Raw genomic sequence first — 20,834 nt, forward strand, 5'->3', positions numbered from 1 at the left:
GCTGAGGCAGGCGGCAGAACCAGAGCTAAATCCCCGGCCCTTCTTTTGTACTGGGGATTGAATCGAGGGCCTTCACATTTAGTTACATCCCCAGCCCTTCTTAATTTTTTATTTCGAGATAGGATCTTGTTCAGTTGCTATGTTGCCTAGGCTGGGACCCACCTTGCCATCCTCATGCCTCAGCTGGAGATTACAAGCATGTGCCACCACACTAGGCTGGTTTAGAATCTTATGGAAGTGCTATTACCGTCAGCATGACTGCTTAAATCATTAGTAATTTGTGACTGGACACAGTCTACAGCCTTCCTCCCATCTTGGATGTCCAGGGCTGGGGCTGAAGATTCCAGCTTTCTAATCACATGGCTGATCCCTTTCCAAGAGCCTTGAAGCTACCTAGGGTTCCACCCAGAGCTACCTCATTAGCATAAACTCAGATATGATTGAAAGGGGGTTATGGATAACTAAAGGCATTTGTCTCACCCCATCACTAAGGAAATCGCACAGGTATTAGTACATGTGTCAGGAGTCGGGGAGAAAGACTAACTACATATCTTTTATTATGTCACAGTGTCACAGGAAGGAGAAGCACAGCATTTCTTTTCCTCTGGATCTCTGCTTCAAGAGGCTACTGTCTCAGTTCCAGCTCCCACTGTTAATTCCTGGACCAACTTGTGACCAGGTGCAGCACGGACTCTGGGCCCTGGGAACACCACCGTAGCCTTTTGTCCTTCCAGCCCTGCACCAGTGAATCCCTGGGTTGCTTTCCTGTACCCATTAGGCAGTTTTGGGACACACATGGTGTACTGAAGCCAGGAAATAGGGCAGAGTGTAGTGAAGGCACAGGGATGTGCTAAACTCATAAAGGATGTTGCAGTACCACAGGGCTAGTAACAGCTGAGAGATTTATGTCTCTCAGGCTCAAAGATCGCGGGGAGAGAGGGGGACTCTGGGAGAGAGCTATAGGTGTAACCACCTAGACATCCTTGTGTTCTCCCACCTGGTGGTGTCTCCCATGGGTAGAACTCAACCAGAAGATTGAGGACGGCACACCCTCCTGGTATGGTTCATTTAGGTTAGTCCTGAGCGCAGAGCTGGCTGGAGGAGGGTGGAGGGTGGCTTTGGAGGAGCCGATGGCGAACAGCAGGTGCACATACACACACACTATCCCCTGTTTGGCTTCTCCAAAGCCAAGGAACATCATTCGGCCTACATTTGAGAGATTACTATGAAATCCTTTCAAGTATAGAAAATAGACTGTGTTAGGATTATTATTGTTTATTACTTTGCAGCAATATACCTTTAAGAAAAATTGTGCTATCTGGGCATGATGGTGCAAGGTAGGAATCCCAACATTCTGGACAGCTGAGGCAGAAGGGTCACGTTTGAGCCCAGCCCGAGCAACTTAGTCACATAGCGAGATCCTGTCTCAAAACTAAAATGGGCCAGGGATTTAGCTCAGTGGATTTAGCTAAGCCTGCCTTGAAAGTGCAAGGTCCCCGGGCTGGGGATTTAGCTCAGTGGTTTCGCCGCCTGCTGTGCAAGCACAAGGACCCGAGTTCAATCCCCAGTACAAAAAAAAAAAAAAAAAGGGCTTTGGACATGGCAAAAAAAAAAGATTGTGTCAAAGGCACAGGAGAAGAAAGATTTTACTATATCACTATTTCAGGGATGGGCAAGTTATAGGTCGACCAAGTACATCTAGGTGCCTATGTTTGCAAATAAACATTCACTGAAACACTGCCCATTCACTCACTGACATCATCTGTGGCTGCATTAGCACTGCAGAGGAGTTGCAACAGATAACCCACAGAGCCTAAAATATTTTCTCTCTGGCCTTTTATGGAAAAAGTTTGCTGACCCCCATGCATACCCCATGTATCAGGCAGGATCAGCTGTATACTTTGTGGGTCATCTTGTAAAATGAAAATACAGAGCTCCTTGTTCTAAATCCAGTAAGTATTTCAAGATGGCTTTATTGGGGTTTTTGTTTTTTTTTAAGTTTTTTTGGTTGGTTTTTTTTTTTGGTTTTTTTGTTTAAGATGGCTTTAAACAAGATGGAAAGTCCTTCTAAGCAAGGGCCAAGTGCAATTGCACTGTCTGCACACTCATGAAGCAACCTTGATGCCAAAAAGCCTCCTGAGAGCATGTACAATGCATGAATATGGATGCTCTGGGTGTGGCATATGTGGGCAACAGTTAGCAATTAGTTGGTATGCCTGTATGGGTCTTCAGTCCCATGACTGCAGGCTACATTACGTGTCTTTTTTTTTTTTTTTTAACTAGAACTAGTTTTGTTTTGTTTTTTGGTACCTGGGTCGAACTCGGGACCTTGTGCAGGTGGCGCCACCACTGAGCTAAATCCCTGGCCCTTTTGTTTTTTTTAGACCGGGTCTCACTATATAGTGCAGGCTATCCTTGAACTCACTAGGTAGCCGAGGCTGGCTCACAGCAATCCTCCTGCCTTAGCCTTCTGTGTATCTTGTCTTATACTGCAGTACATATCTGTGACGTGGGTAAAATTGTGACAATTTCTTGCAACAGTAGTTCTTCCTTTTTTTTCTTTCTTTCATTGCATCAAATGAGGGCCTTGCATGTGCTAGACAATCACTGTACTTCTATCACTGAGCTACATCCCCTAGTCCCCCTTTATCTTTGCCATCTACTGTATTGCAGGTGTGCCGTAGGCCTCTTGGCTTCTCTTAGAGTTCTATTCATTTTTTTTTCTCCTTTTTGAGACAGGGTCTCACTATGTAGTTCAGGCTGGCTGTGAACTCACTGTATAGCTCAGGCTGGGTTCAAACTCTCGGTGATCCTCTTGCCTCAGCTTCCCAAGTGCTGGGTTTACAGGCATGAGCCACCACACCTGGCTACAGTTGTATTCATATAATTTTTTTTTTTTTTTTGCAATACTCTGCAGTAAGTTTGGCAAACACTGAGTTAAAGCCTTCTTTCCTCATGTTGCAGTTTGAGGTTAGATCCTGATATCATCTTGACAATACCAAGAAATACAAAAGGAAGACTCTCAGCACTCCAAAAGGCTAATTCCCCAGAGGTAAGTACAGGAATTTCTGTTGTGTGATGTTCTGTGAGTTCCCTCACAACCTATGTTCTAATAAAATCACATGTGCTAATAATCACAAGGCCCATAAGGAAATAGGATCAGGACTGACTGACCACTTCCTACCTATGTTTTCTGGCCAGAGTGTCTAAAAGAAGAATTCAGGACTGAGGGATGTAGCTTAGTGGTAGAATGTGTGCTTAGCCTGTGCAAGGCTCTGCCTTCAATTCCAGCATCTCCCAACAACAGAGCCAAAACAGGACCGAAAAAGAAACTTGTTCCTCTTTCTATGCTCTTCATGTGGTTTTCAGGTAGGACATGTTTTGGGTATCAGGTAACACAAGGTTCAACTCCAGCTGTCAACTGTCACTTACCAGCTGGATGGCCTGGAACAATTTAGTTACTAAGCTTTCTGAGTATAATTTCTTCCTATATAAAAATGGGAATTTGAGCCATGTGTGGTGGCCCATGCCTGTAATCCCAGCACTCTGGGAGGCTGAGACAGGAGGATCTGAAATTCGAGCCCAGTATGGGCAATTCAGTGACTTAATGGACCTTATCTCAAAATTTAAAAAAAAAAGTTTAAAAGAGCTCAGTGGCACCTCACCGGCCTCTCAAGGTCCTGAGTTCGATCCCTAATACCTGATAAAAGGGCTGGAAATGTAGCTCAGTGTTTCGACCCTAGATTTGATTCCCGATACAAACATAGAACAAAACAAAAACAAAGGAGAGATTTGCTAATATTTACTTTCCAGAACCTGAGGCATACGGATGGTAAAAAATAAATATAATAAAAATTTATAAGATAGAAGGAGCCGGGAGGGAAGGGAAGGTGGCAGAAAAAGAACCGAGATGTGTTATGTCCATGTACAAACTCCCCACAATGAATGCAATCATTATGTACTATAAACATGTACTAATGAAAAACTTTTTTCTAGAACTCCTTCTCTAGTGTTTGCCGGGAGCAAACACTTCCCAAATACTTGTGGATGATTGGGAGATTAGACTATTCTTTTTCTACAATTGTATTATTTCATATTCTTGCTTTCCTTACCGAGGTGATGTAATACTCAACCATCTGCTGCTCCCTCATTTAAAGCCACAGCAAGCTATGTTTATGAACCTCTTCCCAGGCCTGGCAGGGAGGATCCCCTGAGAGGTAGCATGCCTGGGGACTGGCCAAACACCGTGCCGAGCCGGGTGGCCTTCAAATCATTTTGCACAAAGACCTTATAGAACAAGCCCTCGTTTGCTTCTGTAGTGTGGGATCATTTTAGTTATAATGTATTTAGTAGCCTACTAACGAGGCCAAATGGTTCTATTTCTGCAAGAGTTCTGAAATGAAATATTTATCCTTCTCTTACTTGGTAGTTTTGTTTTTAATAAAGAGTTAAAGCTGGGCCAGGAATTTAGCTCAGTGGTTCTGACACCTGCCTGGCAAGCGCAAGATCCGGAGTTCGATCCCCGGTAATAATAATAATAATAATAATAATAATAATAATAATAAAGAGTTAAAGCTGAGCATGGTGCCACACACCTGTAATTCCAGCACTCTAGAAGGCTGAGGCAGGAGTATTGCACCTTTGAGCCCAGCTGAGTGACTTAGGGAGAACCTGTCTTAAAATAAAAAATAATTTTAAAAAGGGGCTGGGATTTAACTCAATGCAAAGGCCCAGGGTTCAATCCCCAGTTTTGAAAAACAAACAAACAAACAAACAGAGTTATGCTTGTGGCCAAACACAGTGCTGTGTGCCTGTAGTCCCTGCACGCAGGAGGCTGAGATGGGAGATCACTTGGGCCGGGGAGGTCAAGACCAGCCTGGGCAACACGAGGTGAGAGACTGCATCTCAAACAAAAAGTTAAACTCAATACCTGATTGCTCTAAGACAGGCCACTCACATAGTAGGCTTATTGTTATTTAAAATAAATTATAGGGGAAGTTCAGGGACAAGCAGCTACACGGGTGGGTGGGTTTAAGCCTCCGCTCTATTGGGTGTCCTCCATAGACCTCCACTTTGTCATATGTAAATGGGAACAAAAAAAAGCAACCAACTTTATATGGTCATCCAATAAACAATAAGCTACTTACCTGATGCCCTTGCCAGCGATGAGTAGTAAAAGCCCAATAAAAATTAACTACTGTTGTTTATGCATTGCATTATTATTATTATGTCATCATCAAGTGTAACCATCTTTAAAAGTTAGATGTTTTTCTTTTACAGATAAGCTGCTTCTCCAAACTCCCTCATGCCAAGAGTGGAATAAACCGCCACCCCCTCCTCTCTTCTGCTCAGAGGAATGGATGGAAATGTAGATGTTGCCCCAGGAGGTCAGAGTCAAGCCAGAGGAAAGAAGCCCAAAAGGACCAGGAAGGATGAAACAAGCATGGAGTCATCACTGTTTAATCGTATCCCCTCTGCCCTCTCTTCCTTACCATGAAAGGACCTTCCACAGCTGGACATGATGAGACAGTGGTGCATGGCAATGTGAGGCCCTCCATCTCCTTGGAGCCAGCTTTGAGTAAAGCCCTTTTCCTTTTCACCAGGGCTCCTGGGTTTTTTTCTGTTGTTTTTGGTTTTGGTTTTCTTTGGGGTGGGGGTAGGCGTGAGCTGAAGGCAGCACTTCCCTAACTTCCCACCCCCACCGCTAATGTCCTTTCTCGTGAACCCAGTCCTTGTGGGCCCTGACCTCAGGAGAGCTGTTTAAGGAGGCTGGAGTTAAGGAAGAACCAGGGGAAACATAACAGAAGCCATGGATTGCTTCGCCAAGTGACAAAAGCCTGTAGTCCCAGCTACCTAGGAAGCTGAGGCAGGAGGATTGTTTAAATCCAGGAGATCAAGGCCAGCCTGGGCAAAATAGCAAGATTTTGTTGCTTAAGGAAGAAGGAGGAGGAGGGGAAAGGGGAAGGGGTGGGGAAGGGGAGGGGGAGGGGAAGCGACTGCTGTGGACTAGAATGTAAGGGAAAAACCAAAGCCTACCTACAAAACTGGGAGCTCCTACTAAAAGGAAGATGCAGTATGTCTGGCCAAACAGCACTCCTCAGTTAGCAGCATTCAAAGTAAAAAGACTCACTTCCTCATAATCTAATTCTTCAGAAGTGCTTTTACTAGGTACAGGAAAGATATATATATATAGAAGACCTTAAAAAATATTAAATGATAACTGTATAAATGATAGATGGCACAGACTTGCTGCTGAGGACTTTAGTTACATAATTTGCATTTTATTTACACATCCCCTGACATTGGTTTCATCGTGGGAAGCTCAGGAGCTGGCTCCCTTAGAATCACCACGCCGATCATGGGACAGCCCAGGGCCAAACGGGGTGACTTTCAGCGTCAGGTTTCCTCCACTTTAAGGGGGCATCTTCCTATGTTTATTGTTTGGAGAGCACATGGGCCACTGGGCAGCACGTCTTGTGCCCTAATTCACAGAAACTTGGCTTCTGCCACAAGCTGAGGCAGCCCCAGTGGAGGTTTCAAATGTGTCATGAGGTTTCCCAGCCAAATTCCTCCTGTACCAGCTTGAAAACTAGCTATAAAAATAGCACTTACTGCGGGAGTCTGACCTGCGACGAAGATTTCCTAACTGGGAGCAGGGACAAGAAGGCCGCTAAGTTTTTATCTTCTTAAAAAAAAAAACCTACTTTCATGTCTCTATGATAAGAATTTGCTTCTAAGATTGTGTTTTTACAAAGCTTCTATATGTGTGGGGGGGATTGAAGGGGAATGGGGTTAAATAAAATAAGATTTATTTAAAATTTTTTTTAAAGGTTGTGTTTTTAAAATCAACTTTGGACTGGAGTCTCCCGTTTGAAAGTGAATTTCCACAATTTTTGGTGCCTAAATGGATACCAGATATAGCCAAATATGGGGTTTAAAGAAAACAAAAGGGAGGGCCTTATCTTTTATTTACTCAGGGAACAAATCTGAGTGTCTAACTAGGAAATTTGGACGTTCTCTAGGAAAATTCTGATGGCTAAAGGCTCTGGGATTGTTCTGTGTTCAATTCTGACTCCAGGGTCTTTCAGGAGTTAGGAAAGGATCAAGTAGCTCATAGTTCTGTTTTTGTTTTTGATTTTGTTTTAACACAGGGTCTTGCTATGTTCTCCAGGCTGGCTTTGAACTTGAGCTTCTGTCTCAGTCTTCCAAGTTGCTTGGATTTGCATACACGTGACGCTACATCTGACTTACTCCAGTTTTTGAGGCTCTGAGTGTCTTAAAAATGTTAAGAAATCTATTTTGCTTAAAAAGCAAAAATGACTCAGGAGGCTGAGGCAGGAGGATTGCAGTGAGTTCAAGGCCAATCTGAACTATATAGCAAGACCTTTTCTCAAAAAAACTAATTACAGTAACTAACTAAATAAATTTAAGGGACCGAGGGCTTAGCCTGGTGATAGTGTGTGCTTAGTATGTGCAAGGTCTTAGGCTGTACTGTAATTATCTACTCACCAGGCAATAGTGGAGTTTGTTATGAAGTCCTAGTGCACAGCCCATCCGGGCAGTGGCCTGGTGAGGGTGGACAACTGAAGAATCCGGGGCTCCTTCCTGGGAGTGTGATCCATGCCTCTGTGTATGGCCTCATTAGGCAATGACATCAGAGGTTTAAATCTGAGGCCATTGACCAATATGAAGTTGGAGCCAAATGTCCATTCTGTCCCTGCCTGAGGTATTCCATGCCTGGGCCTGCTGCTACCAGCACAGTTTCTCTTGGCACGCAAATCCTTATTTGTAAAATGTGTTGTCATTGGTGACTACCTCATAATGTGATTCGGGAGAATCAATCTTATTGACCATTTGTGAGGTGTTAGTAAATGCTCAATAAATATTAGCTTGAGTCAGCTACTATTACATATTAGAGCTAAGACTCAAAGCCTTGGCCCTGATCTACTTAGTTGGTTTGTGTGGGTCACTGCTCCACTGTAGGAATATTCATTCTTTGTTCATTCAACATGTTTATCAAATGATCACTGTTTTTTTTAAATTTTTATTTTACATATATGGTACTTGTTCTTTACCCTAATTAGGAAACTAGCAAGAAGCAAAGGGGAAAACATCATCCATAATCCACTTATCAGAGCCCTTAAACAGTAGGTAATTATAATGAAGTTTCTTCTTTTCTTTTTCTTGTGAACACTCCTACCTCTTCCTTCTGCCCCAGTACCGAGGACTGAATGTAGGGCTTTCACACTGAGCTATTCCCAGTCCTTTTTAGTTTTTGTTTTGAGATGAAGTCTTGCTAAATCACTACATTGCCCAGGCTGGGCTATTGCAGTCTTCCTGCCTCAGTCTTCCAGAGTGCTGGGGTTACATTGTGTGCTATCATGCCTATTTGTTTTTAAAACCATGTTGAGGCCATAGCAGATGTTCATTTTGGAATTGTATGCATTTTTGTTGTTTTTGGTTTAACATGTTAACATAACACTTTTCCAATTTCATTGCAAATGCTTCGTAAATATAATTTTAAATTACTTTTTTGAGATGGAGTCTTACTCTGTTGCCCAGGCTAGTCTTGAACTCTTAGGCTCATGATCCTTCTGTCTCAGCTTCCTGAGTAGCTGAATTTACAGGTACCCACCACCAGAGCCAGCGTATAAATATAGGTTTTAATGATCACAGAAAATATCAACTCTAAATTTACTATTTCCTAATGTTTCTATTGTTTGTCCATGGGATAATCCACCCCCCTTTTGCTATTAAAGAATCTAACAGGGCTGGGATTATAGCTCAGTGGTGAAGCATTTCTTACCATATACAGGGTCCGCAGCTTCATTCCTAGCACCACATTCAAAACTATGAAACTGAGATGAATACTTTTTCATCCATCTTATTCCATAGTTTGGATAATGTCCACTTCATCCCTCCTGTTTCTTTAGTGCTTACTGGGGGGCAGCTGCTGTGCTGTGTGTGGAGTGAAAAGGAGATAGGGCTGGGACAGGTGAGACCTTGGCTCTCACGAGGTCCTCTCCTATGGGACAAGCAGGTGACAAATGTGCAGAGAAACTCAATACTTGCAGATGGTGACGGTAGTATCAAGAAAAGAAATAGAGTCTATGTCCAGAGAATACCTGGAAGAGGAATTGCCCAGCTTATCCCTGGCCCTTTTTAAAATTTTTTATTTTAAGGGCTAGGGATGTAGCTCAGTGGTGCCTCCGCCTGCCTGGCAAGCGCAAGGTCCCAAGTTCGATCCCCAGTACCAAAAAAAAAAAGAAAGAAAAATTTTTGAGACCGGGTCTTCTAAGTTGCAAATTTCCCAAGTGGGACTTGAAGTTGTAATCCTCCCACCTCAGCCTCCAAGAGCACTGGGATTACAGGTGTGTGTCACTGTGCATGGCTTTAGGGCCCACGTTTAAGAACAAATGCACTTAGGGTTATGGATGTGCAGGGCCCTAAGTGCGAGTACCTCCTTAAACTTCACACCGTTGGCATGGGAATTATTTAACTGCCAGTCTCAATACTGGCAGAAACAAATGCAGGAATGGCACTCCAGGTGGAGGCGACAGCAAGTGCCAAAGCCCATAGGCTGCAGAAGCTTGTTATATTCTGGGGAAAGGAATTTTGGTCCCTATAACAGGGTGGCAGTGGAGAAATGTTCTAGAGGGAACAGATTCACCAAAAGAAATAAAGGAAACAGTTTGAAAGTTTTGAGAGCATTCAGATTTGACATATAGTTTTAAATATTAAAGTAGTGTGTAAAACTGGAATTCTAATCTTTTCTTCAGTGGTTTAGCATTGTCTTTATAATTCACACATACTGTATTGGGAAGTGGGCTTGAAAGGTACTAAGAACTTTTCAGTGCTTAAGGGCTTTCAAGTGTGGTTCCCAATCTTGGTTGCATGTTAGAATGCCTTGGGGAGGTAAACAAAAAAATTACTAATGCCTGGGCCTATGCCAAGGGACCCTGTCGCAGTGGGTTTGGATGAAGCCTAGGTGTGGGGAGTCTATTGTGAAGACAAAATTGAGAGCCACTGTTAGGATTCTCTTCTAGAGATGAATTTCCCTGGGATATTTACAATGTAGCAGAAGTTTATTGATTGATGATTGATTGATTGATTTTGCAATGCTGGGGACCAAACCCAGGGCCTTGCTCATTCTAGGCAAATGCTCTACTGCTGATCTATATCAACAGTCCTGAAGACCAGATTTGACAGCTTCTCGTATATTCTTTTAATGACAGGTCCGGGTTTTATTATAAGAAGAATACGACGTGGTTGATAGGCTGTAGGTAGCATGGTAGCATGGTCTGATTTTTATTTTAAAGACAATCCTTGGGCTATGTGCAGTAGGTCTCTTTAGGATAGATTAGCGAAGTACAATCACTGGGGGAAAGTGTATTAATGATTTTGGATACACACTGTTAAACTGTTTTTTAGGAAGTTTCTGCCAAATGACACTCTCTGCTCTCACGCTACCCCTTGGCCAACACAGATTGTTTTCAAGGGTTAATTATTTCTATGGGAAAAGAAAAAAATAAGAAATTGAGCAACTGGACACAACCTCTGCCAGTAACCTTTATTTTCCTCCTCCTTCATTGGTCAAAATATCCAAATAGTCCAAAGATTCAGAACACTCACAGACCTGGTTTTTAGCTAACGTTTATATATTGCTTACTATGTGACAGGCCCTGTAAAAAGTACTTTGCATGCGATAATATTACTATTTCTGTGAACTCTCTCAATATCCCTAAGAAGCTAGTACGACTATTTTATTTTTATTTTGTGGTGTTGGGCGTCAAATCTAGGGCCTCATACTAGCTGGGCATGTGCCCTACCCTGAATTACATTTCCAGGCTAGTACAATTATCATTTTCGTTTTACTACAAGAGCTGGAACCTTGCCAACACTCCCTCCTCTTATAATTGGCGAAATCAGAATTTGAATTCAGAACCATTGCTTGAATTTCTCTGGTGTTATTCTGTGATTTAGAAAGGTTAGAGGACTCATAAAATTTTTCTCAAGGATCTAAAGGTCTGGTTATTCTGCTGGTAATCATTTTTTGTCATCATAAAGCAGACTATTTTTTTCAGTTTTTCTTTTTTATTAGTACACATTTGCAGTACATAATAATTACATTCCTTGTGGGGAGTTGGCACATGTACATAACACATCTTAATTCTTTTTTCATTCCCTCCCGCTCTTTACTATTTCTCTTTCTTCCATCTTTTAGTCCTTTTCCCACTTGCAAAAGATGTCTCCCTATTTCCTATTATCTATTTTTTATTTTGCTTTTATTTATATTTTGGGTTTCTCATATAAAAGAAATTGTGCGACGTTTAAACTTGTGTGTCTGATTAATTCACTTAACATTATGGTTTTGCTGGGTGTGATGATGCATGCCTGTAATCCCAGCACTCAGGAGGCTAAGGCAGGAGGCTAACTTTGAGTTTGAGGCCAGCCTGAACTGCATAGCAAGACCCTGCCTCAAAAAACCAAAACCAAACAAACACAAAACAAAACATTGTAATCTCAAGTACATTCATTTTCCTACAAAAGAAGTTTCTCCTTCCTTATGGCAGAGTAGTGCTCCATTGTGTAGAAATAGCACATTTTCTTTATCCATTCATTTGTCGATGGACATATAGGACACCTCCAACAATCAGCATTCAAGAATTGTGTTGCTATAAACATGAATACGCATATATCCCTATAATATGTCATCTTTAAACTCTTTTGGGAAGATATGTAGAAGGGGAATTGCTGCTACCCATTTTGGAATCTCAATAATTGACATAATTTGGTCATTGCAACATTATTTTCATCAACTATTATTTTGATCAACTATTAAGGAAATCAAAATGATTAACTGGCCATGTTATCCATTTGCTCATAGGCCTGAGGGTCCCAAAGAGGAGGGAGTATCAACTGACCTGGCACATAAAAAGTAAAGAATTGGAGGAAAAGGATGGAAGGAAGGTCAGAACTTATGACTGAGAAAAGACTTTGGGAAAAGGGGCATTTCTGACCTGACTAAGACAGATTTTCAGGGTGAAGAGAGGGGATATTGAACAAGCACACACATTGTAGTCATTTCTTATAGTAGGTCTGCCTCCCCAATCCCCACTCCCAGCTCCTTGAGGGTAGGGATTAGGTCTTGACATTCCTGTCCTCAAATGTTTAGTTGGTAAGTGCTCAATGAATTTTACTGAATTTTGAATGAAATAATAAATTGCAATTAGCCTGTACTTTAAAAATACATAGTCTAGGGCCGGGGATCTAGCTCAGTGATTCCTCTCCTTGCCTCTCAAGTGCAAGGTCCTGAATTTGATTCCCAGTACCAAAAAAAAATATGTAGTCTATTCATTATTGCTCATGTAATTAAACATCAACTACGGGGCCGGGGATTTAGCTCAGTGATTCTGCAGCCTGCCTCAGAAGCACAAGGTTCCGAGTTCAATACCCAGGACCAAAAAAAAAAAAAAAAAAAAAAAAAAAATCAACTACAAACAAAACAAGAACATTTTGCGGTAAGTATCCTCCAAAGTTGGCAGGCAACACTGTGCCTGGCTAGGACAATCTTACAGGTCTTTTTTTTTAAACAGACAATAAGACCCTTCCTCATATATGCTCCTCAGCAAGAGGGAGATGGGCAATTTGAGAGTGTCCAGGGCATTTCAGAATGGAATGTGTGCATGTGGGATATATCTCTCTTCATTCAACGAATTCATTGTTTTATTGAACTTATTATCATCACTTTTTTTTTTTTTTTTTTTGCAGTGCTGGAGATCTAACCAAGGGCCTTCCACATGGTAGGCAAATGCTTCACTATGAACTACTCCAGCCCACTCCTATTTATCACAGAGGTAAGTGATCAGGGATTGGCATGACCAGTTCCTAGTGGGACTTTCTGTTGAATGCCTATAGAGATACTAACTCTTCATAATGAAGTACTTTTGGTAACCATTTTTAATTACTCAAGAGATGTAACAAATTGAGAGGTTAAGACTCCTTATGCAGACAAGGTTATGGCACTTGCTTAATATGTACCTTACCCATCTTTTTAAAAAAGTACCTGCATCCACATAATGTATCAGGTACTCAGTAAATTATTTCAGGGAAATGTGTGTGTGTGCATGTGTGTGTGCGTGGACAGTGCTCAAGTTTGCCCCGCTTTTGACAGACTCTTTAGGCTAGAGAAGGAGGACAACTGTTAGGGTAAGAAGAATTTCAAAGCACATTTTATTTGTTTTCTGGTGCTGGGGACGAAACCCAGGACCTTGCACAAATGAGGCAAATGCTCTAACCCTAGCCCTTGAAATAACGTTTTAAATTGCAGGAAACAGTTTGGTGGTTGTGGCTTTTTACACTGTGTGAAGGGTTCAGGACTCAATGAGCACATTGGGTGGGCTGGGAAGGTGGCCATGCACACCCTTGGGATTTTATTATGTATTTTCACGTTTCCCTCGGGACCGTGAGCAGGTAGGTGCACGTGAACTTGAAGGGCACGCAGCTGCAAGCAAGCGCAAGGGCACCAGCGCCCCTCACCGCAGGTCCTTGATTGGACACCGTCTACACGTGACTGCTCCGCCTTTAGGGTCAGGTGCTTTCCAGGGAGCGTCTGAGAGGGTGTGTGCTTAGAGGCCAGGGTGGAATCCCCTCTCCCATGATCCCTCGCGCCGGTGCCCAGACAGCAGCGCGGTAGGCAGGGAGTGGAAGGCAAGCCCCGGGGCTCTGAGGGCGGCCAAGCCTCACCACGCCCCGCCCACTGGACCCGGACACACTCCACCCTCCAGGCCCCGCCCCTCTCCCCAGGCCCGGCGGACCCCGGCCCCGCCCCTCGTTCCCAGCATGCCGTGCGGCAGCGGCGGCGCGGCGGGCGGAGCCGGGAGGCGGGGAAGCTGTGACCGAGAGAGCGTGAGGAGCTGCCGCCACCGCCTCCTCGCCGTCAGCGTCCTCCTGGGCCTCGGCGTCGCGGGCCGAGCTCGGCCCTGGGAGATACGTCGCCTCCCCTGCCTCACCCCCCGCTCAGTCGCTCCCGCCTCCTCGTCCTGCGCTGCGGGCTCGGGCGGAACCCGGAACGGCCGTCTGCCTCCCCCGCCCTCCGCCGCCTCCTCCTCGGCTTCCTCCTCAGCCCCGAGCCGGATCGGAGTGTCGGTGGCGGCCGGTTTGGGCGGCGACTCGCGCTTCTTCGGGCGGCGGCGCTTGGCCATGTTGTGTCGGGGAAGGTAATGAGCCGCAGAGCCCCGGGGTCTCGGCTGAGCAGCGGCGGCGGCAGCACCAAGTACCCGCGGAGCTGGAATGACTGGCAACCCAGGTGGGTGACCGGCGCCCGGCCCGCCGCTCGACCTTCCCGGCCCCGCCTCGAGCCGGGCGAGGGCCTAGGCCCTCCACCTCCCGGGGGCCGGGCGCGGCTTCCTGGGTCTCCTCCCGCCCCGGCTGGGGAAGGAAGGCCGCGGGGAGGCGAGGCCTAATACCTTCTCTCCCTGCTTTTCTGTTCCCCGCCGGGGCTCTCGTTCAGGGGTTGGGTCTGGGAAGGTGGAGAAAGAGGCCTGGGGGCGTGGGCTTTCCGCCCCCCTCCCCCCCAGTTTAGATTTGAGTTGGGGAGTCCTGAATGCTTCTTGTTACCCATTAACTTCCTTCGTCCCTCACCCTTCCAGTTCTCACGTGAGGGACCTCCTTATCTGGGTTCCCTTTATTTGACTCCCACGTGTTAATATTTTTTAAAAAGTCCCAAACTGCAATTAAGGCCTTGCTTTGACTTCAGGCATGGCATTAGTAGGGCAGGAGATGAAATTGTATCACTGTTAATGGGATGGACCCATTGTGGTCCTAAGTTTTACCCTTAAGAACGGGGGTAGTCAGTCACTCCAGTGAACAGTAAGTAGTTCATGCCTGGACACTAGAGAATGAATTTGTTGGGCACTCAGAATTCCTCTCGTAGAGAGGATTTGATCTCAGACCGCTTTGAGACTTGAATGAATTTGAATATAATTGGAGCATTAACTTTAAAAAATATTAAATTCAATTTTCTTATCTTTCTGATTAATCATGTAATAGTGGTGCCTAGTTTAGGATTGATTTAGTCTTCTCTTACTGAGTAAATGCTTGGTAATATTCAGATACTATTTGGTATTTAATCCGGCGATTGGGTGTCCCTAAATGTACATACATACATGCGTGTTTGATTAAAAATTTCATACCTTGGAAACAATTGCATTATCACCTAGAAAATGGCCCCAAAAATGTAAGCACATTTTGTTGGGATGTCTTTTTGTTTCCTATTACTTTTAATTTCAGCAGTGTTTAAAAGTGAAGAATTTGGTAAAATGTTAGAATGTAACATTTTAAGGCTTGATGGATAATGGGTGGTACATCTCTCATTCTGTTCTCATTCTGAGAACTGATGTATATAACTAGATGATTTTAAAAATTAATGCCAGATTCTAGAATTGAAATGTTAAAGTTAAAAATTGTGAGGGTTTTTTTTTTTTTTTAGATTTTGGTTTTTTGTATTGAGGATTGAGTACAGGGCTACATCCCTCTAGCAGCCGTTTTTTAATTTTTTATTTTGAGACAGGATCTCACTTAAGTTCTTAGGCTGGTCTGGAACTTGTGATCCTCCTGCCTTAGCCTTCAAGAGTGCTGAGATTACAGGTGTGCACCATCTCACCTAGCTGAAAAAGTTTTGACTTGTCCTGTACCAGTATTTGTAAGTGCTTTAAATAAAATGAGTTGCCTAACATTATTATCTGTAATCCATATGATTAGTTGTTTTCACTTTTTTGAAATGTGTGAAATTTGGTTTTAGGCATCTAATGCAGTAGGTGAGAAATGAACTTGAATTTGACATTTGAGAGCTCTTTAACTGTGTTTTTCCATTAGTTTTCAGTATTTTGATCTGTTTTCTTGAGAACTTAGTACTTTAATCCTTTAGAGGACTAAAATGCCCTTCCCAAATAGTTTTAGAACTTTTTGGAGGAAGGAAAAAAAGCTTTTAGTTGTAAATAAATGGAGTAACAGAGCTGCAGCCATGTGCTGGGATCACTTGACTTCATGGCTGAAAGTTATAAAGCAGAATGGGTTATAGTTAGGGACGATGTGCATAGGTTATTAATAAATATTACCCATGTTTTCTCAAGTGTTTTCTTGGCTGTGTGTATGGTGGCGGGCAGGGGGTTTGCTTTGGAGCTGTGCTCTGTAATAAAGTCTCAGAACTCAAAGCCTAGGTAGATGAGATGAGATGTTACCTGGAGTAATATTTAGGATGTTAATATTTTATTTTCTCCTGTTGTAGTGGGAACAAACAAGTATGGACATACTCCATAACTCAGTTCGTTTGCAAGGTGTATGTGTATATAATAAAATCTCAGATATTTGCTAGGTCCTACGTTTTCATACATTAAATTCGAGGTTATTCTGTCCCTTCTCTTCAGAAAGATGTCAGACTCCAGTTAACTGACAGAATGGAGGTTGATCTTCCCACTTGTTTAATTGGGAGTTAATTTTTTTCCAAACGTTTTCAAAGGCAGACAGACTCTTTACAGTCCATCTGAATCATTTTGATTTTTTAAAACTTCTTTTCCCTTTCTGTACCATTTCTTCCATTCCCTGTTTTTGTTTGTTTGTTTTGGTTGTTTTCTTTGATTTGGGCTTTTGAGAAAGTGGGATTTCAAAAAAGCAATTTTTATTGGTCTCTTTTAATATTAGTTTGCCAGTTGGTTGGGAAACTGACAGTTGAGTCAATGGTGGCCGCACAGGATACTTCTCACATACTGACGGGAAGTGTTCCAAGTGGCTGAATAGTGTTATATGGCAACAGATCAAGCCCACTTCCACTAAAACCATACCTTTAAGAGTGTTTATAATGGCATGGTTGATGGTCTTAAAAATTTGCTCTACTCAACATTTAGAATGGTTAGCCAAATGAGTGATACTAGGTCAGTTCTGTTAATTGAAATCTGTGGATTCCTCAACCAAAATTAAGGTTTTGGAATCCTGTGGATGCCACTTGGAGAAACGGGTTTATAGCTTTTTATTACAAAGGGATGCATGATCTGTGAAGATACGTATTTGCCTTCTAAAAGGAGACCTGTCATTGCCAATAACTAAAGTCTGTCATTTTCCCACCTTTTTTGAAAATAATTTAGTTGTACCAGTCAAGATAGAAATCAGAATGATTTTTTTTTTTTTTTTTGGAGATAGTGCATGCTGGCCTTGAACTTACTGTGTAGCCCAGGCTAATGCTGTGGTCCTCTTGGCTCAGCCTCCTAAATGCCGAGATTACAGGCATGTGCCACCACGCCCAGCCAGAATGTTGTGTCTTAAAGTTATATATGGCTAGGCGTGATGCCTATATTCCCTACACCTTGGGAGGCTGAGGCAGAAAGATTGAAAGTTGCCCAGACTTGGTAGTTTAGCAATTTAATGAGACCTTCTCAAAAACAAATAAAAGCTGGGGGTATAGCTCAGTGCACAGGTCCTGGGTTCAATCCCCAGGACTGGAAAAAAAAGTTAAATGTATAATAACTATTGTATATTTTAATATTAAAAATGATATTGAGTGATAGAGGTCGATTAATTCATCAAAGAAGATAAAAACATTTAAATAATCAGAAAACAAGTGCTTTCTACTTCTATACTTGAGAATTGTAGGATTTTACTAGTTTAATAGATACAGGCAGGTGCTGTACCACTGAGCTACAGCTCTAGTATGTCTAGACTTCTAAATGGATGAAACTGTGTATTACAGATAACTTCCATTTTTGGTACAATGTAGACAGATCAAAGTTCTCTAGTATAAATACTGGATCTTTATTCTTCATATGACCAAAAGATAGAAATGTAGTGAAATTAGAAGAGCCAGATACTAGTTTGGCTGATATTAGAAATTGGAATTTTGAAGTTTGTATTGTCTGATGTCTATAGGTACATAGTGTTGTGAAGTAAAGGGTAAATTTAAATGGAGTCACATATTTCATAGGTATAAATGGAACTTTAAATAGAATTTTTTCAGTACTTTTTTTTTTTGTAGTACCAGGGATCGAACTCAGGACTTTGGATTTGGAAGACATGCACGGCACCACTGAGCTAAATCCCTGGCCCTGGTGTACTTTTTTTTTGTGAGACAGGATCTTACTATAATTCCTGGGGCTCAAGTGATCCTCCTGCTTTCCTTCTGTGGTAGTTGGGACTACAGGCATGCGCCACCATGCACTACAGGATACCAATTCTACCAGTTCTGTACCATAGATTTCTAATTATGCTAAGGAGGCTTTTCAGCCTATGTGTGTGAGTGTTTAATTTTGGAGGGTAAAATATATATATTTTTTTCTTTTCTTTGGTACCGGGTATTGAACTCAGGACTTCGCACTTGCCAGGTAGGCCTGGCGCCGCTGAGCAAAATCTCTGGCCCTGGTAATGTTTATATTTTCATTATAAAATTTTACATTCCTTATGAAACATATGGCAGTTATTATCTTTAAATTCAGCTTTCCCCCATTCTGTTTTAGTTTCCTTTTTCTTTTTTTTTTTGGTACTAGGGATCGAACTCGGGACCTTGCGCTTGCGAGGCAGGTGGTGGAACCACTGAGCTAAACCCCTGACCTGTTTTAGTTTCTTTTAAAATCGAGATTATAACTGATTTTTTTTTTTTTTAAATAGCAGGATATTATGAAATACTTTTATTGAGTGAAAATGTTCTAATAAGTATTGATGCTGCAGGGATATTTACAAGTCATAAAACCACTGTCTTCAAAGAGGTTAGAGGTTAGTATAGGAAATAAGAAAGAGCTTTTAAAATGGCAAAGTGTATGGATATTGTGTTATTAATTCTTGGTATATTTATTTTTATATGTAACTAATAGAGTTTAAAACCTGCGGAGTCAGAGTATGTAGAGCCACAGGATTGAGGAGGTGGGTAGGAGTGGTAAAACTTTTTTTGTTTTGGCGCTACAGGGTATCGAACTCAGGACCTTGCACTTGCAAGGCAGGCATGGCGCCACTGAGCTAAATCCTTGGCCCTAAAACTGATCTTTATAATTTTGGCAATAAATTTAGGGGGAATCTCCAGAAAATAGAAGAAAGTAAGGATACGGCAAAATGCAAGTTTTCCTTTGTAAAAAATTCTGAGTTTGCTTAGAGGTCTAGGGTATATGTGAGGAGGAGTAGTACAAATAAGATGTGAAGTGAAGACTGAGTTGGAACCATATCATAGGCTTTGAGTCATAGTAAAATGTATTTGGAGTGGCTTTAGGGAATCGTTAAGTTTTGCCAGCAGGGAAGTGACATAATTTAGGGAGACTGAATCTAGTTGGTTCTTGAAGGATGTGTGTATATAACTTTAATAGTAGATAATTTGACAGTCTAGATGAGAGATTGCTAAAGACCCGACTACTGTATTCTGTTTATAATTCAAACAAAAATATTCAGCCCAATATGTGGAAATTTCCACAAGCAGAAGTCTTTCATTTGTTAGGTGTTGCTTGTGGATGATCACTGAAATGCTGTTTCTCATCTGCTCACACTTTGTTCACTTTAGAACACTTACACGAAATGTCATACATTATAATAAAATGGAGTGTGCCATGGTGTCTTTTGGGAACACTGAATTCTTACAATTTTTTTTAGACAGGTTTTTACTATGTTCTGGGCTAGCCTTCAACTCACTAGCCCAGGCAGCAATCCTCTTGCCTCAGCCTCCTGGAGTGGTGGGATTACAGGTGTGTGCTATCACTCTTGGCTAAATTCTCACAACTCTTTAATATTTTTTGCCCTCATTGCCTGACACATAATAGGCACTTGGTTACTTTCCTTTTTTTTTTTTTTTTAATGCAGTTCAGGCTCCTTTTCTTATCCTAATTACTTAAAATAAATCTGAGATTCCGTTCATTGGACTATTCTTTATGGCTTCATGTATTTATTTGTTTCATATCTTTATGTTGTTGTTATTTTGGTTACCTGTCTTTAGCTGCCGTAGTCTTCTTGGAGCCTATTTTATTTTTGGAACTGCAAAATAAAATTACCTCTTCTGTATAGGTCTAAGAGCAAAGATTGCAGAAATAGTTGTGATTTGATTCCTTTATGAAATGGTCTGGTTTGTTATCTATGTATTTTTTAAATGTACAGTTTAGCCTGTATTTAGTGTTTGCTGATGCAGAGATAATTTGGTTTTAGTTCTGCTCCATCTTGCCCATTAGTTGTATACCTAAATTGACATCTCTTTTGAACTCCATTGTGATACTTGAGATAAAATTTACATATGTATAGGTCTTATTCACTTTAGTGAATATTGACAAATATATTCACCTCTATAACTATGACCCCAGTCAAGCGACAGATTCACAGTGACTTTTCAGTTTGAACCCGCACCCCCCCCCTTCTAAAATTATGGCCGGCAGTATACAGGTAGATCTTGCCTGAATCTTTTGTAGAAAGGAGATCTTTGAATGTTGTCTTATGATTTATCACCAATATGTAGTTGATGAAGATTGATAACATCGTCTTCAATATATTTCTGTTCCTCTCCTTAAAAACATTGCTACCTTACTTGGGGTATTTGAAGATCCCTGTGAAGAGTTTCAGGTGGTGGGACCACCATTACCATTTTCAGGCATTTGAGTCCTGGAACATATAGAAGCTCCTTGATGTGATTAGGTTTATTCTTTTTTTTTTTTTTGGTACTGGGCATCGAACTCCGGTCCTTGCGCTTGCGAGGCAGGTGGGGGAGCCACTGGGCTAAATCCCCAGCCCTTAGGTTTATTCTTTTACAGTACAGGTTTATGGACTTCTATTTAGCCTTGAGATAGCCACTGTGGCTTTACTGTGCTTTTCATACTGTCCCA

General features: G+C 42.1%; 1 protein-coding gene and 1 long non-coding RNA gene across 6 annotated transcripts in view; both read left to right on the plus strand.

Annotated features, from left to right (window-relative positions):
- Positions 1-5,599, plus strand: part of LOC106010372 (uncharacterized) — a 51,166-nt gene extending 45,567 nt beyond the window's left edge. For both annotated transcript variants that reach the window (XR_002386633.2, XR_015450494.1), the window contains 3 exons: positions 569-679; positions 2,965-3,052; positions 5,281-5,599. This is a non-coding gene — a long non-coding RNA (uncharacterized LOC106010372). The remainder of the gene's footprint in view (positions 1-568; positions 680-2,964; positions 3,053-5,280) is intronic.
- Positions 5,600-14,168: 8,569 nt separating this feature from the next.
- Smg1 (SMG1 nonsense mediated mRNA decay associated PI3K related kinase) overlaps positions 14,169-20,834 on the plus strand; it is a 95,856-nt gene continuing 89,190 nt past the window's right edge. For 3 of the 4 annotated variants that reach the window (XM_004855797.4, XM_021237227.2, XM_021237226.2), the window contains exon 1: positions 14,172-14,308. In XM_004855797.4, coding sequence (XP_004855854.1) covers positions 14,223-14,308 — 86 coding nt within the window. In that variant the 5' untranslated portion in view covers positions 14,172-14,222. Of the gene's footprint in view, positions 14,309-20,834 lie in introns of all 4 variants that reach the window. The other variant, XM_013076386.3, reaches the window with a different exon arrangement.

Source organism: Heterocephalus glaber, unplaced genomic scaffold, assembly GCF_053883595.1.
Source record: "Heterocephalus glaber isolate CG9 unplaced genomic scaffold, H.glaber_assembly_v1.0 deba00000943, whole genome shotgun sequence".
NCBI lineage: Eukaryota > Metazoa > Chordata > Mammalia > Rodentia > Bathyergidae > Heterocephalus > Heterocephalus glaber.